Genomic DNA, 18792 nt, shown 5'->3' with positions numbered 1-18792 from the left:
TAGTTACGTAATACTACACTCACCCATGTCTTATATTTTAATATCTTCTAGCTCACTCTCAAATAGTATCTCTCTTTTCAACACCTGGGCTGAGATGTAGCTCAGTAATAAAGCACATGCTTAGCAAGTGTAAGGCTATCGGTTCAATCCTCACCACAGGGTAAGATACAAGATATAACCCTAAAACTCCACGAAGCCTACACAACTAAAAGAATACAAGTTTTTAAGGGTTGAAAAACTGTATTCCAAGGATAGAAAAAATATGTAACTGGAAATAATATGAATTTAATTTTTTACTTTGGCAGTTTTAAAAAATCAGATTTTAGTAGAAAGACGGAAGCAAATTGGAACCTTCTGAAGGAAACAAAACAGGTTTGAGACTAGTGGAGAAGGGACAAGCAGGTCTAGGGATCATCTAACAGAGCTGCTTAAAGCTCCGACTGAGGCATTAATCCTAGGTAATAAGGATGAGGGAGAGATACTCTCACAAAGGAGTCACATGGTAAGCCATCCTTTGGAAATCAGGAGACTATGCAAAAGTCAGAGTTGGAGAAAAGAAAGAAAAGAAGGAAACAGAAAAATCAACCAGAAGCTAGCTACTTCTGGTGTGTTAGGTACAAGGGGATAAAAAGGCCACTGGGACAGATACAATGGATCACAGAGACAGCATGCTAAGAGGGGAGATTTAAAGACCAAGATTTCAAGGTAGAGAGAACAGGGATAAGATCAAAAAAAGGAAAGAACACAAGTAAATATATCTTTAAGTAAAAACTTTTTTAAAAAAGCAGCAAAATCCATTATGGATGAGTGATTACATTCATGGGAGTTTATTGCACCTGTCTTTCCATTTTTGAGTACATTAAAAACTTCTGTACTGAAGTTTTTGTGAAGGGTGGGGATTGAATCCAGGGAGCACCAAGTTCAACTCCAACCTTTTTAATTTATTTTGAGGCCAGGTCTCACTAAACTCCCCAGACTATCTTTGAACTTATGCATAATTCTCCTGCCTTAGCCTCTGAGCAGCTGGGATTACAGGTATGTGCCAACTTGCCTGGTTTCCTAATAAAAAGTATAGGTATGAACATTCTTCAGGATCCCTTATTCTCTTTTTGGGTCTAATCTTCACAAATAATACTCCATAAAAATCCATTTGAAAACAATGTATCACAAAAAATTTTAAAAAGAAAGTAAAATATTTAAATTTTTACCTTGATTTTTTTCTGTAATATCTCCTTTTGTTTCCTCTTCTTTAATAGGGGAGCTAACTCTGGTGGTCCTGTTTTGCCCCTGGACCACTTCTGCCAGCAATTCTTCTTGAGATGTTCGAGTTCTGGGAGCAACTGGAAGTGTCTGTTTCTGTGGGACTTTAACACAAAATTAAAGAGAGATGGAAATACAACAAATGAACATCAGAACATATCAAAACTCAATAGTTAAAACATATCATAGTGCCTCCTTGGGTTTAGAACACTCAAGGAGTTCACAAAAATCCAGAAACTACCACCTGAGCCTTTCTTACAAGATTCCTGAGATAGATATCCAACTTATTACCCATACATATGTAAACAATGTCTACACATTTTAAGAAATATGCCACGAAGAGTACGGCACATATGTATTCATTTTTTTAAATAATGAACCATAGGCTTTGCTTCATAACCTTATATAATTTTGAATTGTAATTTAGGTAATTTAGATAGAGAAAGAATGTTTCAAAGCTATTTCTTAAAACTTTGGGATATCCAAGTCAGGCACGGTGGCTTACATCTGTAATCCCAGTACTCTGGGAGGCTGAAGCAGAAGAATCACAAGTTCGAGACCAGCCTTTAGGCAATTTAGCAAGACCCTGACATCTCAAAATAAAAAATTAAAGAGCTGGGGGTGTTATTCAGTGTGAAAGCCCCTGGGTTCAATCCTCAGTACCCTACCCCCACACCAGAAAAAGACCTGGGAATCTTTAACTTTTAGAAAAGGAGGGTATTTCAAGGTCACAGAAATTCTCTAAATTTGTTAGGTCAAGCACTGGCCTTTGCCTGATAACCCTTATTCTACATGCCATAACTAGTTTATGTTCAAGGTTAAATTAGGGATGAAAAAGACAGTTGAGTATCAGGATCAAAAACTGATGTCTTTCATTTTTTTCTTTTCTCCTATTTTTAAGGAAGGGTGAAGGGGGTGAAGGGAGTGCAGGGAAATGGGGAAAAAATATGAACAAAGATACATCATGTAAAGGTACAAGATCCCAATGATGAATATAACTATTGTATACCTAAAATGTACCAATAAACTTAATGAAAAAAAAAACACTGATGGCTAATCGTTCAGTTCAGGAAGGGGTCAAAGATGTGAGATAATGGAAAGCAGAACAATACTCCAAAAAGCATTGATCAGATCCACAGTAAAAACCAAAGTAATTTTTGAGAGTTAATAATTACCATCACCTTGTTACCACAAAGGTTTAAACATTGGCTATAGCAGGACATGAAGTACAGAACTCAACACTATAAAATGGCACCCATCATCTGTACTTCTGAATTAGCTTTCTGCAAAAAAGTTTGTTTTAAATACATGCAGTATCTTAATATTGTCACAAAATGATGTGCTTCTATCAGTATGATTATTAGGGCAAGGCTATCACAAATGAGTTCTCTCCCTCTCTTTTTCTTTCTTCTGCAGTACTGGAGACTGAACCCAGGACCTCATACATAACAGGCCAAGTACCCGACCACTGAGTTACATCCCCAGCCCTACCATTTTTGTCATCATCATCATCATCATTTTGACACAGGGTCTTACCAAGTTGCCTATCTGGCCTCTAACTTCCAATCCTACAGCCTCAGCCTTCTGTAGCTAGGATTATAAGTGTGTGCCACTACACTGACTCCTCTTTCCTACATTTATTAATGGATTCCAAGATGAAGAAACGTATCTGCTTGTTTTTAAGTTTTAAACAAATTTCTCTTGGGGCTTGAGAGGAAGCCAGCGGCAGAAGAATTGCTTAGCGTACACAAGCCCAAGTTTGATCTGCAGCACCACATAAAAAAACCAAAAAAACACAAACTTCCCTAACTTCAGCTACTTATTATCCAATATTGCTACCCTTTACCTATCACGAATTCGTATCTAATGTTGAATTTAATACTATTAATATGAAAGTCTCATTTTTTAATCAAAACTTTTAAGCGAGGATTGGCGGTACGTTATCTATAATCCTATCTCTTTAGGAGGCTGGGCAGCGGTACTGAAAGTTAAAGGGCAGCCTGGGCAACATAAGAATGAACTTCTCACCAAATAAAAAGAGTTGGGGTATAACTCAGTGCTAGAGCACTTCACTAGCATATGCAAAGCCCTGGGTTCAATCTCTGGTATGACCAAAAAATTAAAATTAAAAAACCATCCCTTCAAAGTTTGTATTATCTGCTTCACACACTTTGGAATGAGGGTGTAAGAGTACTACACACAGGTGCTCAAAGATCTAAACTCCAATGATACTTTCCCAAACTGATCAAATTTCCTTCTAAAACCATTCTTTATAGAGGAACTTCACTTTGGTCTTTACATCTGACAGACACCTTATAGTACAACTCAGGAAGCAAGCATTTTAACTTACTGAATGATCTCTTACCCAATGTAAACATACTACACATAAATTACCTGCAGAATAGTTGGTTGTTTTTGTTACAGATTCTTGAGCTTCAGATATAGCCTTCAAAATCAGATTCTTATTAGCTTGTTTAGAAGGTGGAAGAGAAGGTCTAAAAGAGTTTTAAAAAGGTATTTTTACAACATTTTAAATTTCTGTTCTTCACTTACTAACCATCCATTATGCCTTTACTATAACTTCTCCACGTTTCACATAGACAAGCTATCATTTTTAGAAAATGTCAACTAGACTGAAAGAAACCTTACTTTTTAAAATAACAAATCTGAATAAATTTTTTTCTCATAAAATTAGGTTTTAATTCTCTGCAATCCTCTACAATGTTAAACAAGGTCATTCTCAGTAATAGATAGATAGATAGATATATATATATATATATATATATATATATATATCTCTCTAAAAGATTCAATGGCAAGCTGAGGCTGAGGCAGGAGGATCGCTGAATTTGAGGCCAGCCTGGGCTACAGAGTAATTTCAAGGGCAGCCTGAACTAACAGCAAGACCCTGTCTCAAAAAAATTAATAAATAAATTCAATGGAAAAGTCTTACATAGGATTATATTAGATGTTTCTCAAGATTGTCCTTTTTAAGAAATCCAGAGGGCCAGGGATGTAGATCAATAGTAAAGCACTTGCCTAACATGCACAAGGCCCTAGGTTTGATCCCTAGCATGAAAAAAGAAAAAAAGAAAAAAAGAAACCCCGAGGACTCCAACAGGCAGCTGGAACCACTGTGCTTACACACCTCCTTTCCGGCTTTGCTGGCACTGAGACGCTGCTGGACACACTTCCTGTCCGGGAGCCATAATCGTCATCTTCCTCCTCCTCTTCTCCATCATGATTGAATTTTTTTACTTTAACAACTGAACTTACCACAGGTAACTTTCTCTTTCGAAAATTTTCTTCCTGCAATCAAATAAGTTGATGCTTACCCAGACTCAGAAAATAAAGTTCTATCACACATTTTTTTCATTGAAAAAAGACAATCTTGTTAAGGATTCACAGGGTACTTACTGGTTTCTTATAAAAATGTAAATACCTCAAACAGCCAATCATTAACTAAAACAAAGCTTAAAGCTTTATATTCATTTCATAAACAGCTACACACAGCACTGCTGAGGAAATTAATAAAAGGGAGTTGGTTATTACCATGAACAATCTAAAATTTACCTAACCATGACAGGAAAAATTATAAAATATGGATAAAGCTATTTCAAATGCCAGAAATCAAAGAAATTAAGAAAAAGGAGTAACTTAGTTGTTCACTAGCAATTACCTAACACCCTCCCCTAAAATTATTAAGATAAAAACAGTTAAGTCAAATGTCAGACATCCCAGAAACTAAAAAAAGGGAGTTACTTGGTTGCTTACTAGCAATTACCATAAACAATCTAAAACTGACCTAACCTCTCTCCCCAAAATTTTAACGTAGACTAACTCAAATGTGAAAAATACTAACAAGGTATGCAGATATGATACAAAATCTCTCTAGAAGCCAGCCGTGGAGAGGCTAGGGCAGCAGAAAGATCAATTTACAATAAACTTGTAATATGTGTTTAGTTAGTTCACATACTATTTAGTATCAAGAACTGCCAGCCAGGGATTTAGCCCAGCAGTTCCACCACCTGCCTCGAAAGCACAAGGTCCTGAGTTCAATCCCCAGTACCAAAAAAAAAACTACCAAACTTCAGCCTAACAAGCCAGGATTTAAAAATACAAACCTCAATGATCATTTTTTCAGAGTTGTTTCTGAAGAAGGGACTATAAGTCTCTTCTAAGCTGTTAAGCACTTCTGGTTCACATAAATGTCCCGTTTCATACACCCGACTGTTCTGTATATCCAGTTGCTTGGCAGCGTGAATACTGCTTTGCTGCTGCTGAAATTGTAACCTGTTTAAATGAGCGCCACTCTCTGCATTTCGGCTTGCGGGTGGTCGATAAATTTCAATAGAAGGGCGAGAAGAACCATATGTAAGTGTCACTGTAGGTTTTTTCTGAGATAAAGGATTCTCCTGCACAAAATTGAGGTCTTCATCAATGAGGTCATCTGGTTCCGGCTTAATATCAATCACATCTTCAGAGGGTGCTGGCTCCCTCAGAGGCTTCACTGTTGACATTAGTCGGGTTGCAGCTCCATCATCATAAGTCTGTCTACCAAAAAAAAAAATATTTCACAATAAAATTAGATCAATTATCTCCAAATCCTCAAAAAATGTTTGTTTTTGAGACAAGGTCTCACTATGTAGTTCAGGCTAGTCTTAAACTATGTAGCCAAGGCTGGCTTCAAACTCATGGCGATCCTCCTCAAGCCCACGGGCTGGGATTACAGGAACCCGCCACCACACCCGGCAAAAAAATATTTACTTTAAAATTTTTTTTTTTTTTGGTACCAGGGATTGAACTCAGGTCCTTGCACTTGGCACAGCAGGCGGCGAAACCACTGAGCTAAATCCCCAGCCCTACTTTAAAATTTTTAATGACAGGCTGATATTGGTGCTGTTTTCCACTGAAAAGATTGCTCACCACAAACCTCTGTCAGATGTGTAAAAATAAAGGTGTTCCATTATAAAAAAAGTATGTATTTTCATGAAAAATACCTCATATTATTTGTTTTCTGCTCCTGTGAACTTGTAGCAACTCTGGAATCTCTTTTCTCAGGTCTAGTGCTAGAAATAGCAAGGGGAGGCACTGTAGCTTCATGCCTTCTCTCATCTCCCCGACTGAAACTGCTCTTGTTTGAAGGCACATTATTATCAAAGATGGTGGTATCAGAAGACTTTAGACTAGAGGGTTCTAGAAAGAAAAATAAATGATCTTTGAAATCTACTTTTATTACTTTAAAACTTTTCCTCTCTGATGACCAATTCAAAAGTAATACATGTTCATTGTAGAAAAGTTTTAAAATACAAACAAAATAACCAATTACCTCAAAGGTGTTTTTTTGCTTTCTGTAGTACAATACTGAGGACTGGACACAGAGCCTCACGCACTGAGCTATATCCCCAGGCCTTCTTACTGTTTGAGACAGGGTGTCACTTTGCCCAGGCTGGCCTCAAACTCACAATCCTCCTGCCTGAGCCTCTGGAGTGGGTAATACATGTGTGTGCCACCACACTCAGCTTCAAAGGCTATTTTTTGAGGAAGGGTATATATAGATCTATATTGTGTGTGTTCTCACACACTACTCCATATTACTTGTAATGCCTGAATGTTATTCCACACACAGTAATAAAATAATGTATTTAATTTATTAGTATTGGATGTTGATGTAACTTTCAATTATAACAAAGTGAGACACCCTTGGACTTAAACCTCTGCATACATCTACAATTTTTTCCTTAGGATACATAGCACTACTCCCGCTCCCACCTACACACACATTGAAATTATCACTGAATAAATTTACTGCTCATAAAATTCATAACATTGTGCTCCCTTACAAAGTTCAAATGAACACTCTTTTCAAAGTTGCGAGTGTTTCTGAAACAGCACAAATGACTTTCAGAAGAATCATATGCTACAGCAAATAGAAATTCCAAACAAACCTCAATTTTATAAATCTTACCAGTTGTAACAGAGCGAAGTTTATCTAATACACCATGAAGCCTAAAAAAAACAAAACAAAACAAAAAAATAAAGCCTCCCTTAAGATTTTATTTCAACTGCCACTCTAAATGTGATGACATTTTATCCAGATAAATATTGATATATGATTTAACGTATAAATGATGTTAAAATTAACTTTCTAGTTCCACATTTTAAAAGACTATATAAATATTACAGAAATCAATCAAGAATCATTACTTTTCTTCACTATTTTTAACATCTAGCCTCTGCAAATGAGCCCAAAGGAACTGGAGGTACAGCCTGGTGGCAGAGCAAGTTCTTAGCATGCACAGGCTCTGGGCTCAATTCACCGTACCAAAGCAAAACAAAACAAACAAGGGCAAGGACATCTTCTAACTAGAATCTGGGTCTACAAAAATGTCACTTTGCTTCCTGAGGACTAAAGACTGAATAGAGCTTCCAGTAAAACAAAATTATGTAATAATGCTTACGTCACAATGGTTTAATAACAACTTTTGTACTTATTTTGACACTGGGGACTCAGCCTAGAGCCCTCAGCATGCTAAATATCCATTGTACCACTCAACTTCACCCCTACACCAGCAGTTCATATTTAACTACTTCCATGGTTTCCGGACAACCTAATTTAGAGAGCTAAAAAAACAAAAAAATTTATCTCAGAAGATGGTATACAATTTCACTGTAACTATTATTTTCAAAATAATTGTTATAAGCAAATATAGACCATAAGTTATGGCCTATTTTAGCAACTATATTCAAGGCAAATTTGCCCTGTAGTGCTTCTAAGAGGCTCCCCTAAACACCAGAATTCTCACTGTACTGTTTCACTGAGAACCCTAGTCACGAGCCAATGGCACACATCAACAGACACAACTATTTCGGGGCTTAAAAAAATCATGACAGTCTGTTTGGGGCTGGTGTTAATATAACATTTAAGTGCCAAAATGAAGATAACATCCCTTGCATCAGTACACACTAAAGAACTGAATTTGTGGCAAGGACAAGAAGTTGAATTTTAGCTTAAATTCAGATCCAGTAAATGGTATGTTTGTTTAATAAATTTCTCCAACGTATTCCATCAAGTTATGTGATAAAGCATCTATTAGGTCAATCTCCCATCTAAGAGAAGCTGGACTCAAATCCTAGGTGATCCAAAGGTTAGGTTATGAAAACTGTTTACTAAACAAAACAAAAAAATACTTGCACTGCTAAAGATTAAAGCACCATGACCACTTTTATTTGGTAAGCAATGAAATAAACTGTCCTAAGTAGGTTAGACCACTACATTAAAGTCATGAGTAAGGACCTATACTCTTAACAACATATAAACCCAGAGAATTCCGAGGTGGCTGCACAAGAGCTATACAGCATACAGTGGCCTGCTAGGACAAAGACACTAAGAGTTTTGAGTTAAGGAAAGACTTTAATAGGCATCATCTCTCCTTAGTGCCTATTTGTTATCCAAGTCTTCTGCCACTCTACTCTGTTCCTCCCACTTTCACTATAACTGGCTGCTCCTAATCTAAGAGCTCTTAGGAACGTTTCTTGTCTCTACTCTCAGCTATATCATCTTCTTCCATTCTCACTCTATCTCAAACCTGGTATCAATCAGGACCTGGTTTTCTTCAACTGAATCATAGTTTTAGTCGGCATTCTCAACTAAAGGCCCATGTGGTTGGGAAAAGGACACTTCAAATTAAAAAACAAGGCTGCTTATTTTAAAATTCCAAGGTTTAAAGATGGAAATTTTCATTTATCAAATGAAAGAACGAATTTTAAAAATGAAAAAACCCAAAAAACTTTGCCTCTTATAAGGTAACTTGGAAAAAACAAAACAGGAAATACATCCAGTCCAAACTACAGCTGGTACTTGGTGTTTGTAACTGGTTTTGGTTGGGGGAAAGGAATAAGACATAGTTTGCAAAAGAAACATAGAAATTGCAGGTGACATACATTAGGGGCTCCTTGCAGGTGGACTCCAAGCACCTGTATGTGTTAGCTCATTTAACCCTCACAATTCTATACAGAAGCACTTTACTGTTCCCAATTTATGGACAGAGAAATATAGCAAGATCCAGAGCCAAGATTCAACCTGCAACGGCTCCAGAGGCTGCGCCCTCATCACAAACTGCCTCTCCATGATGACCTAACGACTGTCAAGAACCGCTTTCCAGACAAAACACCTACTCTGCAAACTGTGGTGTGAGGCATAGATATTCAGAAACATACCATACGGTGAATCGAATTGTGTTGTTCCCTAGAAACAGGGACAGGTCCTCTGTCATTTGGTCCTGACTTTTCTTGTTGGCCACCATCACCATAATGTAATCAGGAAGTTCTTCATCTATTTAAAAGGAAAAGTATATCAAATCTTTTTTATGTTTTCCTTAACATTTGTATTATAGCTGATGTACATTAAAATATAGATGTAGCTTTAAGAACTAGTATCTCACTCTGTTGGAACTGTGTCAGACAAAAAAGCTCAGTGTTGAATTTTTCCTCTTCATTCCCAAAATATTCCAATTACTAGCAGAATAAGAATTAGGGATAAATTATGAAATCCTTGGAATAAAGCTAGACATCTAGGATTACAGAATCAATTTTGAGAGTGTAGGGCCAGGGATTTAGCTCAGTGGTTCCGCCGCCTGCCTCGAAAGTAGAAGGACCCAAGTTCAATCCCTGGTACCAAAAAAAAAAAAAAAGAAAAAAAAAAATTTTGAGTGTGTTCATCTCCTTGAAAGAAAAAATGTTTTTATCATCAGAGAAGCTTCTAGAAAATATGGACACTCCCCAGGACTAGTAACTGAGTTTTGTTTAGTTTTGTTCAAAAATACTCATTTCTCAAGATTACATCTTTATCCTTGGTAAACCAGATTTTAATTACTCAGTATAATAAACTTGGAGCAACATCAAATAAACTAAAATCACCCGAAACTCTACATAACTTAAAAATTTCAATTTTAAGTAGCAGCTAGAGGTGTTGCAGGTAGGGTGCTTCCCTAGTGGGCACAATGCACCAGGCTCAATTCCAGCACAACAGAGAAAAAAAATTCGATTAAATAATGTCAACTAACTTTATTCACTGTTTTATCTTCACAGTGATCACCTTACACAATGATTATGAAGGTGAGGTCCAGGGCCAAGAAAAAAATTGAGAAAAAAAAAAAACCCTCAGTAAGATTAGAAGATTCCAGGCGGTGTACAACTGTAATCTCAGCTACTAAGAAGCTATGGGAAAAGGACAAAGTTCAAGGCCAGCCTGGGCAACTAAAACAGATTATCTCAAATTAAAGAGGGTTAGGGCCAGGGATTTAGCTCAGTGGTTCCACCACCAGCCTCACAAGCGCAAGGTTCCTAGTTTGATCCCCCGTACCAAAAAAAAAAGAGGGTTGGGGATATAGCTCAGTGATAGAGTGCATGCCTAGCATGGGCAAAGCCCTAGGTTCAATCCCCAGTACAGCCAAAATAAAAAAATAAAAATGTAAGTAAAACAAATGCCATTATCATTGGAACTCCAATCCCTCCCTACCTCCCCCCGCAAAAAAAATTTAATACTTAAAATGCTTATATTTCTACACAGGCATACAGGATCATTTCTAAAGTACTATCAAACATTTGTATCCAAGATAAACTTGGATCAAAAATGCAGTTCAAAAGAAGCACAAATACACTGTAAAAGCACAAAATCTATGAAAAAAAAATCATACTGTTTCATAGATGCATGCAATATGTGAGAAGATACAAGGACAAGCAGACATTTTGAGGGTGGAGTATTAATGGACTCTCACTGCTTTCTAGCAATTATAGTAAGCAAGCTGGTAGCTATTTCTGCATGGTTTCTACTACAGGACACCAATAGTAACTCAGATCAACAAAAAAAAGGTGGGAATACTTCAGCAGTCTTTTGGTAATTTTTCCCCTTAACATCAATGATACAAACAGGCCATGTCACTATGTATCAGCTTCCATTTTCTAAAATATTGTATGAGGTCAGTGGTTGTCTGGGTACTGGGTTGGGAGCTCTGAAAGATGTAAGGTAGAGATAGAAAGCAGCTCCTAAAAATTTTGGGAGCTGATATATATGTTCATTATCTGGGTTTTGGGGGGAGTTTTTTGGCAATGCTGGAATCAAACCCAGGGTTTTGTCTGTCCTCTACCTATAGACTACATTTCCAGGCTAATATACCCATTACCTTGATTGCAGTAATGACTTTCATTTTATCAATGTGTCCAATTTAGGGCTGGAGATATAGCTCAATGGTAGTGCTCTTGCCTAGCATGCACAAAGCCCTGGGTTCAATCCCCAGTACACACACACACACACACACACACACACACACGTGCAGTTTAATATATGCCAATTACATCTCAACAAAAGCTTTCAGAAATTCTCAGGTTTTGTGAGTAGACATACAATGAAATATAACAACTTAACGAAAAATTAACATGTTGTCATGATATGTTCTTCCAGAATTCTGACAGGCTTCTCAAAGTCATTTGAAATCAGCATAGCATACTAGGGGAAAAAACCAAAGTTGTGAAGGTTTCTAAAAGTTAATTATAATTTTAACTGCCACCTCACTGAAGTACTCCATTTTAAACACAAGTGAGACATTACTACTTCCTTTAAAAATGTTTTTCATCTTTGTGTCCTAGCCAATACCTTGAAAATAAACAAGTATTTCCTGCAGAATTGTTTTTATGACTTTAAAGAGTCTAGCACTTTCTAGGGTAAAAAGAGGCTAGACAGCTGGGAATGCAGCCCTGTAGAGGTACACTTAGCATGCCCACATCCCCAGGTTCTATCCCCAGCACCACCAAAGAGGAATTAGAAATTCACCCTTTTCAGGACACTGATGCAGATACACATAAATATAGTTAATTGCCGACATGAATAATGCGTTCTATTTTATTTCAAATGGAGTTGAAGGGTGACCTTGTTTAACCAATTAACATTTAGGAAACATCAGGCTCTCTGCTGTGTCACTGGAACACAGAAAACGTGAAATCTCTCCCCTTAAGAATCTTCTAAGCTGGGAGCAGAGCTCAGTGGCAGAGCAGGTAGGAGCCCTGGGTTCAATTCCTGGCCCCAAAAACCAAAATACATAAAATCTTCTACCACACAGACACAGACAGACACAGACACACAGACACACAAAGAGAACTTCTGTCAAGTAGCAGTGACAAGCTGAGAAAGTTGTGCTGATGTCCAAACTGGAAGTTCTAGAAGACCACATGCTCCAATCCAGGCTTTAAATCACAAAGTTTCTATCATAAAGTTAACACAGTAAACATTAAGGGCTCAAAAGGCCTAAGTTCCCCGACCTTAAATCTGCTACTGACTAGCTCTATACAGCTTCATAAAGACTACTTTTTGTTTGTAAAAAGACTTCTACCTATCGCTCCCACCCTAGCACTATGTTCAGGAACAACAGGAACTATATGAAAATGTTTTCAAAACTATAAAATATGGTGTTTTTAAAATTAAAGGTCTTATCAAAAAAGCTTTAAAAAATTTATTACAATAAGACATACTATCATTAATGCTCCTCAAAATACTCTCCCCCTCTTTAAACACAATTTTCCTATCATTCTTGCCACTTTCTGAAACCAATCTGGAAGTCCATGAGTCCCTTTACAAGGTGTAATCAAAACTGTCCTGACTACTGTTGCCAAGTGCCATTCAATGGAAAGCCAGGCTCCTAAAAATGATATGGTATGTGACCACATCCACCCTGTTCACATTTGGCATATTCGACTTCTAGCTCTTCACCAAGTGGAAATGACCAGGAAAGATAAACGGTTTTCAGTTGATGCAGGACATCATCATGTTGAGGCAGCCACACCACCAAAATTAATGAACCTCATGAAAGAGGACTTCCTAAACTGCTTCAGAAAGTGGCAAGAAGTTAGGTTTGGCGGCACATGACTGTAATCCCAGCTCATGAGGCTGTCGCAGGAGGATTACAAGTTCAAGGCCAGGCTGGGCTACATAATGAGTTCAAGGCTGCCCTAAACTACACAGCAAGACCCTGTCTCAAAAAAAAAAAAAGGCAAGAAGAACAGGGTAAGTTGCTCAAAGTGAGACTTGGTATTTTGAGGGGGATTAATGGCAATGTGTCTTTTACTGTAATACATTTGTTAAGTTTAAGCACTCATAGTAGTTTTCAATCACATCTCATATACATCAAAATGGATTAGATGAAACTTGCAACCAGGTTCTTAAAAAGCTCAAAATCCTCAATTGGCAATTTCTGACAAATGATAAAGCCATCAAATTCAAACTCATTGGTAAATTTTAATTTGGACTCAACGTGTTTGCACTTTCATGTAGAATTTTCTTAGTAGGTTTTCTGTGGTTTTCTCTTTTTAAGCCAAAACAAACTTTTGGCTCACAGTTGGCATCCATTAAGTTATGAATAAAAAGAATAAATAAATCCTGATTTGGCCTCATCTTCTCTGAGCTTCGATTTTCTCATGTGTGAAAGCAGTGACAGCAAACCTTTTAGAGCTTTCAATGATGACAAACACCTGGCTGCAGCTCACATGCCACAGGTTCACTGCTAATGTGTTAAAGTCTTACAACAGTCCTGAAAACAGGTAATTTTTGAAATTTGCCTGTCCATAAGGCAGCAATACTCAAACTGGCCTCAAGCTCTTTCTCTGGTTTATGTTACATCTATTGGTATTTACCATATAAAATTAAAACAGGAAATTTTAATTTAAAGGTACTATTTTAAAATACACATCACATTAAAAAACCCAAGTATATTTGTGTATCTGTATAAAAAAATTATTTTTAATAAAACAGCTAAAGCTTGAAAGAAAACAAAAATGTAGTGCAAAGAATGGCCTTGTTCTGTATTTTTATAAATCTCAGTAATTTGGCTTGAGAGGTAGATTCTATTTTTTGCTTCTCACTTTTTTTTTTCTCCCAGTACTGGGGACTGAACCCAGGTCTTTGCACTAAGCTACATCCCCAGCCTTTTCTCACTGTGAGACAGTGTCTTGCTTAATCACTAAGTTGCCCAAGCTGGTACCAGTGCTTTTTGCATTTAATCTTCTGTAATGTTCCCACTGAAGAATGTGAAGAAAATCTAGTGTCAGATATATAGCCAGAAAACGAAAAAAAAAAAAAATATATATATATATATTTATTTATTTATTTATTTATATTTAGGGGGCGGGGAGCAGTACTGGGGGTTGAACCCAGGCCCTTTGCACTGAGCTACATAACCTTCCCTTTAAAAAAAGAATTTTTTTTAAGACAAGGTCTGGCTAAGTCACTAAGTTGCCTGGGCTGGGTTTGAACTTGCAATCCTTCCACCTCAGCCTCCCAGAGTGCTGGGATTACAGGCCCACAATACTCACTAGAAAAATAGCATGTTAACAACCTGCACAGATAATAGGGGATATTCTGTGATAAGACACTAAAACTCAACAAGGGGAATTTCCTCAATGTTAGCACCAATATCAAATCTAAACCTACATCGATTACCTTTTGGCACCCTGTTACAAGAAAATCCACTGATGTACCCTCTGGTTTTAACAGCTCTCTTTACCACATACAATTTTTTAACATTATGCACTGGTCACTGGGAAAATACTGGTTCACTAAGCTAGTGGACCACCAAAATATTGACACATTTCATTAGGCAATATAAAAATTTTATTTGACAAGAGCTGCATAATTTCACCAGAAATTCTTTCAGCACTGGGAAGCTATTAAACTCATGGTGCCAGATATAAATATTCCAAAATTCTATTTTTCATCTAAAAGTTCAACAAAGCCTGTCAGTTGTTTTCTTATATCTGTCAAATACTCAAGTCCACATAATCAGTTTATCACTTCTTAGAACTTAGAAATGATACAGTGGACCCCTGACTTAAAAACTCGGTTTCCGAGGGCTTGTTGTAACTAAGTCAACACAGCCGAGATCTGGATGTTTACCTGGGTACGCTATGTAGATAACAAGAGGCAGATGAATTTTCCATTAACCTAATTAACCCAAGGTATTCATGCGACAAGCTAGTCATAACTTGAGGGTCCACTGTACTTCGTGAAAAAGATGGCTAGTTCTCAATCATACTAATGCGTTTCCTTAAGGTAATCAACATTGGCACTTTATGAGCAATTCCATTCCCTCAGAAAACTGAGTATAGGGCTGGGGATTTAGCTCAGTGGTTCTGCCGTCTGCCTCACAAGCGCAAGGACCCGAGTTGAATCCCCGGCACCAAAAAAAAAAGAAATGAGTATTAAAAAGATGTAATGAAAAGCCAGGGTTTAAAAATATTTTTACTGGGTGCCGGGGATTTAGCTCAGTGGTTCCACCGTCTGCCTTGCAAGCACAGGGTCCCGAGTTCGATCCCTGGTCCCAAAAAAAAAAAAAAATATTTTTACTGCTCCACCAATGACATTCTCTTTTTAAATTTTTAGTTATTTTTTGGTGGTGCCAGGGACTGAGCTCAAGTCCTCATTATTGACAGGCAAGCACTATATCACCGAGCTATATCCTCAGCCCTTTTCATTTTTGAGACAGGGTCTCAAACTTTCAAATCCTTCTGTCTCTGCCGCCTGAGTAGCTGGAACTACAAGTGTATACATACTATCATGCCTAGCTCATCAATGACATTAAGTGAAACAAGCTTTTCTTAAACCAGATGTGATGCATGCCTGTAATCCCAACTGTATGGGAGGCTGAGGTAGGAGCAAGGAAAGTTTTGGCCCAGTCTGGAAAGCTTTGCAAGACCCCTCAAAATAAAATATTTAAAACAAAAAACAAAGAAACAGGCTTTTTTTTTTAAATTTGCAAGTGAAGAGTGATTTGAATATAATCTTTTTTTTTTTTTGGGTACCGGGGATGGAACTCGGGAGCCTGCGCTTGTGAAGCAGGCCTCGGAACTACTGAGCTAAATACCCAGCCCATGAATATAATCTCTAGTAGTCTGACCTGACTATGTTGATTCATGCTAAATTACTAATTCCTTTTATATCATCCAAATTCAAACACAACGAAAACGACAAGTACCTTCTTAGTATTAACATGGAAACAGTTTTGACTTCAGAGTTCTTTACCGACTCAAACACTTTAGGAACAGTTCTCCTAAGTGACAGATATTTTATTTTCCAGTACTGGCGACTGAACCTACAGCCTTAAGGTTATTAGGCAAGAGTACCATCCCACTGAACTACATCCTCAGCCTTTTTAAAAAAAAAAAAAATTTTTTTTTTTATATTTTGGGTCTGGCTAAATTTCCCAGCCTGGACCAAATCATAAAGTAGAGAAACCCTCACTTTTCCTGACTATACAGTTGGGAATATTACCACTTACCTTTCAGGGTTCTACCGGGGATTATCATGAGTTAACTGTGTAATACACACACACAATAGTTAGGCACAGTGCCCAGTCCAGAGTAAAAAATAGTAAAAGAACAGAGGAAAAAAGCACCCCTCACTATTCCAAAGAAGAAAATTTGTGAAGAGTTCGAAAACAGAACTGAGCCATTATAAAAGCAAGTGCCACAAAGTAATATTCATATACAAAGCGACAGTTCTGAGGATACAAGGTAAAAAGGAAAGTAACAAAAACAGAATAACAATAAAATTCAATCAAAAACTATGGAAAATTAAAGCCTTAGCGAAAGAAACTACTTCAAAACAGTACAGAAAGAGGAATGGGGGGAGGAGTCTACCCACGGACCGTTCGATAAAATGCTGATTAAACAAATTAACCAGGAAGTATCAGATTCAAAGGTGGCAGGGCAAAAATTGTAAAATACTGTTCGTCGAAGGATGGGAAAAGTGCACTCACCAAAATTAGCTTGCAAACTAAATTGTATTGGGCGAAAGACAACAATAAAACTTACCGACATAAGCTCCTAATTCTTGCAATTTCCCCTTAATGGCACTCTGAGGGGGGAAAAAAAAGCAAAGGTGACCAGGAGGGCCGCGGCGCGAGGATCCCGATCCCGAGCCCGAGCCCGAGCCCGAGCCCGAGCCCGAGCCCAAGCGCAGCGCTCAGGCGACCCGCCGGCTCGCGCCTCCCGCAGCTCCGGCCCGGTGGGGGAGGGGAGGGCGCGGACCCCGGGCTCGGCGGGCGCAGGGTGGCTCGCGGCGCCGCGGCGGGGGCGCTCCCGCCCGCACGCTCCCGGCGGCCACTTCCGGTGCCGTAGCCCCACCGCCTACCGCGCTCTGCAAGGCCGCGTCTGCGCCAGGCCCAAAGCGGCCTGGACTAGGAAACGCCACAGGCCGGGCCCACCGGCCCCGTTACTGCTGCCAACAGCCCGCCCGCCAAGGCCCAGCTTCATCCCCCCGCTCTGCGGGCCTCACCCGGATCTTGCGGCTGATCTCGGTGCCGATCTCCATGGCTCCGCGGCGACCAGCGGGTTCCGCACTGCGCTGCGTCTCGCTTACCTGGAGCCCACCGCGGGCTCCCACTCAGCAGCCTAGCTACCGCCGCTCCGCCCCCACCGCGCGCACTGCGTGTCCCCGCCCCCGCCGGCCCGGAGCCCCGGCACAAGCCGGAGCGAGTACGCATGCGCCTGCGCCTGCGCGCACCTGAACGGCGCGGCCTGTGCTCTGGCGACCTCTGCTGGCCCCATCGAGAACGACGGCATGTGCTGGGCCTGACTTCACCTGTGGACGTTTGAGAGCCTGTCTATTTTTTGCTTTCTTAAACCTCCTCTTACTCTTTTTGCTCGCCTTTGGATAATAAGGATGGATTAAATGTGTAGCAGAAAGATTTCGGGCTTTGGTGTGATACCTGAGTTCAAAATGCAGCTTTGGCTTACTGCTAGAATGGCATCGATCCAGATATTTCAGTCAAAGCCTCAGCTGTCTTTCCTGTGAAGTACAGTGCCTGCCAAAGGTTACACTTGGAGGGAAAATGGGATATCCTGGGCAGCAGAACCCATTCGGGACAGTCCTTGCTTTGACTCTGCAAACGCCCTGGCTCTCCTGGGTTTGTTTCTCCTTCCTTCCACCAACACACGGTGACCTTTCCCTCACACTACCCTCGTCTTCCCGCTCCTTTCTGAATTCCCTCTGGACAGCTTTTCATTTCCAGGCCTTCCCTTGTCACCTCTAGGCTGATAATGGCTAAATTTCCCATCTGCCTTTATGAAAGACAGTTTAGTTACCTTATAGTCAGTAAGGGACAGGGCCTAAGATAAGTCGGCTGGTTACAAAGGAAACAAGAATAGCACATACACCGAGTTAGGAGCTAATCCAACCCATACAGCCAGTTAAGCTTAGAAATGTAAATGCAAACACACACACAAAAAAGATTAAAAGAGTTCAAATAAAAACTCTTAACTCTCAAGGAAAAAGTTCTTGGATAACATATGTTAAATTAGTTAACTCCACCCTACCTCTAGAAATACAGAGTAACTGGTTTCCTTTGAACTCAGTTCCCTTTGAATTTGCCCAGCTGAGTAACTGATTTTCTTTAAACTTTATAAAGCCTAAACCCCAACTGACGATTCTAAACCCACAGACCCACCGCGATAGGTGATCACTGAATAACAAAGTTTCTGTTCTCT

At 39.0% G+C, this 18792-nt stretch overlaps 1 protein-coding gene across 7 annotated transcripts in view; it reads right to left on the bottom strand.

Annotated features, from left to right (window-relative positions):
- The window catches only part of Zc3h14 (zinc finger CCCH-type containing 14), a 50236-nt gene extending 32457 nt beyond the window's left edge, over window positions 1-17779 (bottom strand). For 6 of the 7 annotated variants that reach the window (XM_004837086.3, XM_004837087.3, XM_004837088.3 and 3 more), the window contains exons 1-9: window positions 17582-17779; window positions 17119-17161; window positions 9481-9595; window positions 7229-7269; window positions 6261-6456; window positions 5385-5814; window positions 4409-4569; window positions 3655-3755; window positions 1209-1364 (exon numbers count right to left, since the gene is read on the bottom strand). In XM_004837086.3, the coding sequence (XP_004837143.1) occupies window positions 1209-1364; window positions 3655-3755; window positions 4409-4569; window positions 5385-5814; window positions 6261-6456; window positions 7229-7269; window positions 9481-9595; window positions 17119-17161; window positions 17582-17617 (1279 nt within the window). In that variant the 5' untranslated portion in view covers window positions 17618-17779. Of the gene's footprint in view, window positions 1-1208; window positions 1365-3654; window positions 3756-4408; window positions 4570-5384; window positions 5815-6260; window positions 6457-7228; window positions 7270-9480; window positions 9596-17118; window positions 17168-17581 lie in introns of those variants that run through there. The other variant, XM_021245346.2, reaches the window with a different exon arrangement.
- Window positions 17780-18792: the final 1013 nt, after the last annotated feature.

This window comes from Heterocephalus glaber, unplaced genomic scaffold (assembly GCF_053883595.1).
Source record: "Heterocephalus glaber isolate CG9 unplaced genomic scaffold, H.glaber_assembly_v1.0 deba00001608, whole genome shotgun sequence".
Taxonomy (NCBI): domain Eukaryota; kingdom Metazoa; phylum Chordata; class Mammalia; order Rodentia; family Bathyergidae; genus Heterocephalus; species Heterocephalus glaber.
The sequence above is the reverse complement of the archived record's forward strand: the minus strand, read 5'-3'. Positions and strand labels throughout refer to the sequence as shown.